Raw genomic sequence first — 10,366 nt, 5'->3', positions numbered from 1 at the left:
GCAGGAAATTCATGCTCCCAGAGTCACTGCGGGGTGGGACCGGTTACTGTTAAAGAGTTTAGTTACTGTTACTTTTTTTAAATGAGAGCCCACCCCGTAGTGACTCTAGGGGCAGACGATTCGGTTCCGTCTAGCTATTCCCTACATTCATGAGTGTTTTATCAACTTTTATTGTCATTTATTTCATGAATTAGGTATACCAGAATTTCTTTTCAGAATTAGCTGATACTTACTGCTTACAAGAAAAGGAAAAACAATGTATTAGTACTTTGTTAAATGCTTAGAGCAAATGAAATATTAGGAACAGAATTAGAAAATCTTAATAGAAGGGCTAAAATTTAAACTACACAATATGTGATAAGTAAATTTGAATCCAACTCACTACATCTACAAAATAGAATTCAAACCACTAAATTACAAGTAAACATTTAATATTTTAAAAAAAAGTTGGACTATATTAAAACTTTTAAAACATAAAATTTAAGAGGAGGGTTCAAATGCCTTTATTTTTTGTGCCTCTATTATGCCTCCATTTTTAAAAACTTTAATAACTCAAAATTTAAAATTTAAAAGTCAAAATAAAACCGTTGGATATGAACTACACCATTTTATCTATGCACGTATAAAAATTTATGATATTTCAACTTTATTTTGTTTGTCATCAAGAGCTTGTAGAAATGTACAAAATGTACTAATGTGGATAATTTCTAAACGTTGATTTTTCAAATGATTGATTCACATAAAAACAAAATAAAAATGTGATTTTTTTTTATGAGCATATATATAAAATAACATAGATCACATCTAATAGTTTTATTTTGACCTTTATAATTTAAATTTTGATTTATTAATGCCTTTAAAAATAGAGGCACAATAGAGATACAAAAAATAGAGGCATTTGAACCCTCCTCAAAATTTAATTATTCAATATACATAATTAAAATTTTAAAATTATACAGATAATTGAGCACTCGTGTCTAACCTTTAGATCTGCCTTAATAGCAAGAACAATCCAGGAGAGCTTGTAGTTTACAAAAGAAATATACAAGATAGTCAAAAATATGGAATTCACATCCTCGTCGATACTGTAAAACTGAATCTTTTACATTTATGGATTTGGACCGTTCTTTTAACTTTGTACGAATCTCAAAGCGCAAATAATATTGCCTCAGCTCTAGTATGATTCTCAAAGCGACTAATAAGGGTAAATCTCAAACCGTAAAATGAAGAAAATCTTTTACACGTATTGAAGATGATACTTGTCCCAAAATATGGGGATACGTATCCTCCCAGGTACCTGACTCAACACAATTGAAATGGATGGCTCAGATTCAATTTCAGCCGGTGCTTGCTCGGGATGATGTCAGGGGACAGTATTATATGTGCTTTGAGATTCGTGTCAAGTTAAAACTTTCAATTTCAGACCGTCCAATTCAATTGTACCCAGTCAGGTAACCTGAGGGGATGTAAATTCAAAATATGGGGGGTCGTAATTTCTGAACCATGTACAAGGCCTTCTTACAAACAAGACCCAAGTTATACCAGAAATAAATTTGGATTTGAGATGACCCGCACAAGAATTTAAGGCCTATCATAGATATATTGGGAGGCTAATTGACACGAATGCTGTCGACCATCTGGCCTCTTAACTTGTTTGACAAGGTTTGTCGCCTCTTGGCCCATTCCCAACCTCAGAAAAAAACCAATTTTCTTTTCCATTTTTTGAGGATCATTTTCATTCTTCTTTCTCTACTTTTCCTCAAAATCTACAAAATATCACATGAATTGGATGGCAACAACCATCTCCACGTATTGAATCCCATCCCAAAACGCTTCCTCTGAGAAAAAAAGCTCTGATTTCTTCTCTTATAACCAGCGCTCTTCGCTCTCTCTGCTTCTCACTTCTCTCCGGCATTTCGTCAAATGGCTTCCACGAGCTACACTCATCCCCTCCTCTCTTCTCCTCTTTACACCTCCAAGACCTCTCGCAAGTTTTATCGGAGCCCAGTATGCCTCCTCTCTCCGAAACCTATGCCCAAACCCGTTAACGCGCTCTCTAACGCTGCCATGGCGACAGTTCTCATCTCCACAATGACCCAACCCGCTTTTGCTGAGGATTTGGCCCCACAACAGGCCCCACCCGCCGCCCCTTCCGTCGAATTAGAAACTGCCACGAAACCCTCCAACCCTTCAAATCCATTTGCTCAATCCCTCGTCACTGCGCCACGTCCTCAAGCCAGTGACCTCCCCGATGGAACCCAGTGGAGATACAGTGAATTCTTAAACGCTGTGAAGAAAGGGAAGGTCGAACGGGTCAGATTTTCAAAAGATGGTGGCGTCTTGCAACTGACAGCTGTTGATGGGCGCCGTGCGAATGTGGTTGTGCCGAATGATCCCGATCTGATCGACATCTTGGCAATGAACGGTGTGGATATCTCAGTCTCAGAAGGGGAAGGTGGCAACGGGCTGTTGAATTTCCTTGGTAACTTGTTATTCCCAATTTTGGCCTTTGCTGGTGTCTTCTTACTTTTTCGCCGGGCCCAGGGAGGCTCAGGTGGTGGTCCCGGGGGGCTTGGTGGGCCCATGGACTTCGGCCGATCAAAATCAAAATTCCAAGAGGTGCCTGAGACTGGGGTTACCTTTGCTGATGTGGCGGGTGCTGATCAGGCCAAGCTGGAGCTACAAGAAGTGGTAGATTTCTTGAAGAACCCTGACAAGTACACTGCACTTGGGGCAAAGATACCCAAGGGATGCCTACTAGTGGGTCCACCCGGCACAGGCAAAACCCTATTGGCACGTGCTGTGTCAGGAGAGGCTGGCGTGCCGTTTTTCTCATGCGCCGCATCAGAATTCGTGGAGCTCTTTGTGGGAGTCGGTGCATCTAGGGTTAGGGATTTGTTTGAGAAGGCCAAGTCCAAGGCGCCATGCATTGTGTTTATTGATGAGATTGATGCAGTTGGTCGGCAACGTGGGGCTGGGCTTGGGGGTGGAAATGATGAGAGAGAGCAGACGATTAATCAGCTCTTGACTGAGATGGATGGTTTCTCTGGGAATAGTGGGGTTATAGTTTTGGCTGCGACTAACCGGCCTGATGTACTTGATTCTGCTCTGCTAAGGCCTGGTCGGTTTGATAGACAGGTCACAGTTGACCGGCCTGATGTAGCTGGAAGAGTCAGGATTTTGGAGGTATGTCTTTTGTGCCCTTTTTGTTGAGAATTCTATTATTATTTATTTTTGGTTCCCTTTTGTGCATACCGTGATGGTTGGTTTTAACTTTTAAGTATATTAGATGGTATGGCATTGTTGGTGCTTGCTTTCAATCAGAAATTAAATCGCTACCTTGCAAGTACAATTGGTAACCATATTTTATGTTTAGGTGTTTTGACTAGTTTCCACAAGTGTGCCAAAATTTATTGGATAAGAAGACACATCTCGAGTCACATTTTTAAAATTAGCTAGTATATTAGGTAGAACAGTTTTGAGAAGTTCCATCTTAATCTTGACATGGGTTCTGTAACCAAAAATAAAAAAATAAAAAATAAAAAACAAAAATAAATGATATTCGTTGTCGTTGCACAGCTGTTTGCTTGTAACCAGTAGAAGTGATAATTTGCTGAAGTTAATTACCCTTTCATAATACAGAGCAAAATAGAGAACTCCAGATATATTGCTCATACAGCGTTGCTTTGGTCATGTATGGAAATATTTTTGTAAAATATCTTATGTGCATCAGGTTCACTCCAGAGGAAAGGCACTAGCAAAGGATGTTGACTTTGATAAAGTTGCCAGACGCACTCCTGGATTCACTGGTGCTGATCTCCAAAATCTGATGAACGAGGCAGCCATTCTTGCTGCCAGGCGTGATCTGAAGGAGATAAGCAAGGATGAGATATCTGATGCCTTGGAGAGAATAATTGCGGGGCCTGAGAAGAAAAATGCCGTTGTGTCAGAAGAGAAGAAGAAGCTGGTAGCCTATCATGGTAAAATTATTCTTGCCTACCATGGTTTTCTTTTTGTAGGGTTTCATGCAAAGTACAACTTTTTACCAAATAGTGGTGATAATTTCTCACATTTACTTTTAACACCCAACCAGCTCTTTTCTGTTTATTTTGCAAACACACCAGTTGTTGTAGCAAGTTCAACTTGAGCAAAAATAGAGTGAAGAGCTTATTTACTAGTTCTAACTCTGAGAAACCAGTTATATGTTGCTTTCCCTTTTCTTGTAAGGTATCTGTAGTCATATTATGCATGATTGATATTTGTTTTATTGATTGGGTGACTGTTGCAAATAGCCAAAAAATTGTGAGGTGTTCATTTCAAGCATGGGAAATCTTGGGTTGGCTGAAAAATACCAGTGTAATCTGCAAAAACCTTTATTTCACCTTTCATTTTTCCTAACATGTTTAGTTCTGGACCTTTTCAGAGGCTGGCCATGCTTTGGTAGGTGCCCTAATGCCTGAATATGACCCAGTTGCAAAAATTTCAATTATTCCTAGAGGCCAAGCTGGTGGGCTCACCTTCTTTGCCCCTAGTGAAGAACGGCTCGAGTCGGGTCTTTACAGCCGGAGCTACCTAGAGAACCAAATGGCCGTAGCCCTTGGTGGAAGGTAATAATAAAAAAAAAAGCTCATAAAATATCTTTCTACTTTGCCCTTTGCATTTATACTAATAATATTCTTTACCTTTGTGGCAGAGTGGCTGAAGAGGTGATTTTCGGACAGGATAATGTGACAACAGGGGCATCCAATGATTTCACGCAAGTCTCTCGTGTTGCCAGACAAATGGTTGAGAGGTTTGGATTCAGTAAAAAGATCGGCCAGATTGCGATTGGTGGGGCGGGTGGCAACCCATTCTTGGGCCAGCAGGTATTCTTCTTGTTTTAAAAATTTACTAATGTGCAACTATGTGATTACATTTGCATCTAGTGCACTTATTTTTGTTTAATATCTGCACATGTTTTAGTCTTAACTGTTAGTCGGAGAAACTCTGACAGAAACTTTCATCATTTTCAGTACAATAAATTTCTGGGTGTTTCTTGCAAAGTATTGCAATACACTGGTGGCAGAAATGCTATGTTTAAATTAAATGCTTGGGATTAACACTTGTCGGCTATTTTTGGTGTGCAGATGACGACCCAGAAGGATTACTCGATGGCAACAGCTGATATAGTAGATGCGGAGGTTAGGGAACTTGTTGAGAAAGCTTACTCACGCGCAACGCAAATCATAACCACACATGTTGACATCCTTCACAAGCTTGCACAGCTTCTGATTGAGAAGGAGACGGTTGATGGTGAGGAGTTCATGAGCTTGTTCATTGATGGCAAGGCTGAGCTCTTTGTTGCTTGAGAGACAAGTCAAGTTCGGTTAGCGTATCCTCTTGTTGTACTTGAATTTGTGTAAAGAGAGACACAGGATTGTGGGTTTTAAGTTTAAATAGGGGTTTTTGTGTATAATTGATTTTTGTTTAGGAGGTCTTTTGACTGATAGATTACATGTTTAGAAAATAATTCAATCTTTGTCTTCTCCTGACTGTTAATAGTATTCATAGTGCTTTGCTGTTAAGTCAATGGTAGCAGCAATCAATTGTCCTTTTGTTATTCTTATGATTGAAGTTACAGGGTTTGAAAAACTAGTACACTTTGAAGGAAAAAAAAAAGGAATATTGTATACAGCCACAAAAGAAAATATACATATTAAGGCTCTTTACACAATCTTGTCAAAATGTTGGTCCTGAATTCTACTTCTTGTACACGCTTTTAATTTACAGAACTACTTTCTTCGTCAGAATGCATATGGAGCTCCTCATATGCCCTTGCATTATCAGATGCAAATCCCTCCATGGATTCAAATATTCGCATCAAATTTATTTTCAAGCTGTGCCTGTGGGTATCAGGAGCTGATCCTGAGCCCAATAAGTACACATTATTCTGACTCAATGTTGATTTTAATTTTCTGTTCTTTGCTTTCAGCTCTTTGAGCAACAATCTCTCTTCTCTTTCCATTGTGCGAATGGCTTTCTGGTCCCCGTTAGCTATTAGCATGTGGTGTTGTTCAAGTTTATGCTTTTCTCGTAACTCAAGGATTCCACTATAAAGGGACTCCATAGCTCTAACCGCATTAACCTCTGAGATTTTTTTATCTATAATTTCTGACCAGTTGTTCAAGATAATAAAAACAGGTGATAGCCCTAATCGTCCCGGTGAGAACGGTGCTTGTCCATCTTCAGTCATTTCAGGTTCGTAATTTAGACCCGTTATCAGCCAATTGTTCAGTGATTGAACATAACTTCTTTGGAAATGTATCCATGCTGAGAAACTGGTGAGCCAGCTCAGTAAATCCACTTGCAGCTGTTTGGTTGATTCCATTTTGTTGATTCCATTTGTGAATGCAAAGTCTAATGCTTTTGCTTGTGATATCGCGTGCAACTGAGCTTGATGACATTCCAGTACGATTTCCCACATTTTCATTAACCTGTGAAGTTTATTTTTATCATCAATAATATCTCTATATGTTATCAAAAGAAAAAAAAAAGTACATATGCAAGAGAAGCTGTAGTTGGTATTATGCTTAAATTTAATAATTGGACTAGACTTCCAACAGTCAACAGACAACCTAATGATAAAAAATAAATATCCATCATTTTTTTCCTGTGGTATATAGTGACTAATAGCCTACTTCTAAAAGAAAGACGACAATTTTCTTGCATCTCCACAAGAAAACAATGAAGTCCTTGAATAAAATAAGGCGGAAGTTGACAGGATAAATAAATAAAAAAATAACTAAAAAAAAAGAATATGGCATTGAAACAGTCGTCAATAAGATATGAAACCAACTACCAATTATAATAGACCCCGCTAATTTAAAAATTATTCTTCTCAACATGTGTAAAACTCTTATTAGTGTAACTGTTAATAATCACTAAATGTACTGTTCTTTTAAATAATAAACAATAAAAAAAAAATCTTACTCTTGCACAAGCTCACAGATCCGTGGCCACAATTCTTCATCCCTTATCTCACTTATCTTGTTAGAGATGCTATGAAGAACCTGGAGAGTAATTCTCATTCTTGTCGATAATTTACTAATTGAGCTTTGAATTTCGTTGATTTTATCTAGATCATGTCCTCTCCTCTCCGAGCGGTACAATTCATTGCATTTTGCTTGATATTTTGCTCTTAGAGTTTTCTCGTTCTGACATAGGAAACTTAATTAATTAGTAAACAATGGATCATAAAAAATAATAGCACAAGAATAGGATTTTTTTTTCAAAAAAATAGAACCAAACTTAAATATTTCAACGAAACAAGCAAGCTGGACTTGGTTTTTATGAAAAACAGCTCCACCGATCCTGTGAATCGGTGGAGGCAGTTTATTCGGTGAAGTTTTTATTTATAAAAACAAAATTCAGCATGTTTGTTTCATTGAAATATTTAAATTTGGTTTTATTTAAAAAAAAAATCCAAGAATATACTCTCAACAATGCATTTTGTAAAAATTTAAACAACACTTCCGTAGTACCGGAGACATATTTTGCTCTTACTAAAATGACATGTAGATTTTCTAATTTTTGGCGATAATTAATAGTTTTTCACATTGCGAAAGCTCCTAAGGTGGGTACATGCTTCAATATAAAAATATTTTCCTGTATTTAAAATTAAGATTAAAATTGGCAGTTCTCGTAGTTTCTGGAATAAATATATATAATTACCAAAGGGATATCAAAATTCATGAATCCACCGTTCTATTTCATGCTCAATGGGATTTTTTTTTTTTTACTTTTTTCTAAACAAAAGATCCAACCATGCACTAATACTTTTAGTGATAATAAAGTAACAATCATTACAATCACCTAATTATATTCACCACTCAGCTCAGCTTGCTCAATTTCAAATTTAGCCCCTTTAAAATAACACTACTTTGTTGCACATAAAGTCAGCATGTGATGACATCCTACTTTATGAAAAGGCTGTATCTTTATGTGAAAGGCTTTGCCATTATTTCTCTTAAAAATTTGGATCCATATGACCATATCCAATGAAGAAACTTTTTTTTTTTTTCTTTTTCTTTGTATTTCCAATGAGGAAATAAGATGGGAGAAGCATATAGCGTACCTGAACTTCCTCAAGGAGCTTTGTTTCCCACATATACAACTTTTGCAAAGTGATAGATAGAGAACTATTGTTTCCCGTAGCATTAAATGCCTCATAATTCGATTCATCATCAATTGAATTGGGGATAGAAGGTAACCCACAACACAACCTTCCAGCCACTGTTTCATTTAATTATTCAAATGAAATCAGACAAAATGGATATAAGAATTCAGTATTATTACCTTTTCTAATGGAATCAGAAAAAAATGGATATATACTGTTATCATTAAATATAGCATAACTACAAAAATATAGTATTATTAACCTTTTCTAATGGAATCCTTGAAGTCATAATGTCTCTTCCCCATCTCAAGCACAGCTGCCATGGCCTCAACCACATCAGCTGCTCTCTCGAACTGCTTTTTAATCTCTGAAACAACCTCGAAATCATTATGGAAAACCCTACGTGGAGCGACTGATTCTTCTTCTACTTCTCTCTCCATCTCTTTTTGATGAACTGCTGCTCTATCAAAGCTAATTCTAACACTTCTTTCGCCGACACTACTACTTCTTGCACTTACTGATTTTAACTTGTGATCGACATCTTCCACTTCTTTCCCTTTTTCTATTCTTTTACTTGCTTGTGCTGACATGACATGATCGCTTTCATCTTTCACCTCCTCCAATTCAGGAATTCCTTCCTCTTCTCTTACCTTTCTAAAGCTTGAGTTTGGCATGTAATTCTCGTAGTACCTATCATAGCTCCCAAATGGATTAAGAAAATCCCAGCCTGACCCTTGATCTGGCGAAGGTGGGTCCATGGCTGGTGGCATGATTGGCTCTTTGGTCTGTGCAGCACTTGGGCCAGACATTCTGTTGCTACCAGTTGAAGGCATAGAGAAAGGAAAGAAACTACTCATCGGCGGCATCCCATAGTTCATAGGTGGATAAGGATAAGGGGCAAAATTGGGATTTTGTGCTGAAGAGTGAGGATCCATGTAAGGGGAAAAATTGTAATTTTGCACTGGGGGCGGCGGCGGGTCCGGGCTTTTTGGACGCTGCTCGATGGAAATCGATGGTGGCTGAGGATGGTGTTTTGAGTGGTTGATAACGACATCGGAATGCCTGACATGACTCGACTCTGACGTCCTGGCCGAGTCGAACAGAATATGAGACCGTCCAGATGGCATGTCTCTCTTGGATACCACTGGAGCAACATGGGATTGTGAAGGGATGAGAAAGGCATGCAAGGAGGAGGCAAGGGAACGAAGCGATAACACATATGCCGCATGAGCATCTGCCATAGAGTATCGGTGTTCAATTGCTTTAGAGATGAGGCGGCACCGGGCTCGGCAGTGTTCTACTGTGGTTTCGTGTTCTGGTTTTGATACCGGGCAGCCCATCTTGCGGAAGGCTATGATAAAAGAAAATGGACCAGGAGGAAGACGAAAGAGAGTCGTTTACTATAAAGAGAAAAGGGGAAGCAGGAAGGTGGAATCTTGGTAAATTGTTTAAGTTTGTTTTCTGGTAAGAGTAGAGAGGAGTAGAGAATGGTGGGAATGGAGGGTAGACATTAATTATTGCTTTATGTTTGGTACAAAAAGGCTAGGTTTCTTTTAGTTTTAATCAGCTTATGTAGGATATGAGAACAAAATGGAAGAAGAAAAAAATAACAAGGGTATGGCACAGAAGAATGGACTTGTTTTCTGGGGCTTTTTAATAGGAGAACAAGTGGGAAGAGATCCTGTCATTGATTGTGATTGAGGTTGTTTGTCTGGATTAGAGATGAAATAATTAAGATCAAGTGTGGCTGTAAGCTTTGTAATTTCAAATTTGGCACCATCAATTATTTAAGTATTATGTATGCCAGTTCCACCATATACAAATTCAGTTGGTGGTATCTTGCAATTTGTTAAACCATTTTACATCACTGCATAAGATGAATTCTGATTATACATGAAACAACTGAATTGATGTTGTTCTTAAAAAAAAAAAAAATTAGAGAAAAGGTTTATATCCATCATGTTTTGTTCACCATCTGTCCACAGCCTTATTCGATTCCGGTTCAACTGACTTTAACTGTCAAACTCCGACGACCTGATCCATTTTCTAACAAGTTTTCACGGTAGCCGGTCCCCACCAGCACGATTTCCTTAAATAAACCTTCCTTCTTCAACAGCGTGATTTCCTATTTACAAATTTCTGATCTCTCCCCGTACTATTTTCTCTCCTGATCCCTCTCCCCGTTCTCTTCTCTCACCATAATTCTAATTC

General features: G+C 38.1%; 2 protein-coding genes across 2 annotated transcripts; one reads left to right on the top strand and one right to left on the bottom strand.

Moving 5' to 3' along the window:
* Positions 1-1,628: 1,628 nt before the first annotated feature.
* Positions 1,629-5,585, top strand: LOC144556793 (ATP-dependent zinc metalloprotease FTSH 1, chloroplastic-like). The gene is made up of 5 exons (XM_078305238.1): positions 1,629-3,186; positions 3,734-3,980; positions 4,424-4,607; positions 4,694-4,865; positions 5,127-5,585. The coding sequence occupies exons 1-5, from the start codon at positions 1,924-1,926 to the stop codon at positions 5,346-5,348; spliced, it is 2,088 nt and encodes a 695-aa protein (XP_078161364.1). The 5' UTR covers positions 1,629-1,923; the 3' UTR covers positions 5,349-5,585.
* LOC144556792 (uncharacterized) lies at positions 5,472-9,783 on the bottom strand. The gene is made up of 4 exons (XM_078305237.1): positions 8,418-9,783; positions 8,114-8,271; positions 6,970-7,193; positions 5,472-6,473 (listed from the first exon to the last, which is right to left on the bottom strand). The coding sequence occupies exons 1-4, from the start codon at positions 9,493-9,495 to the stop codon at positions 5,759-5,761; spliced, it is 2,175 nt and encodes a 724-aa protein (XP_078161363.1). The 5' UTR covers positions 9,496-9,783; the 3' UTR covers positions 5,472-5,758.
* Between the last annotated feature and the right edge of the window lie 583 nt (positions 9,784-10,366).

The sequence above is a fragment of the Carex rostrata genome, chromosome 7 (assembly GCF_964058835.1).
Source record: "Carex rostrata chromosome 7, lpCarRost1.2, whole genome shotgun sequence".
Taxonomy (NCBI): Eukaryota; Viridiplantae; Streptophyta; class Magnoliopsida; order Poales; family Cyperaceae; genus Carex; species Carex rostrata.
Note: the sequence above shows the minus strand (reverse complement) of the source record. Positions and strands in the feature narration are given on the sequence as shown.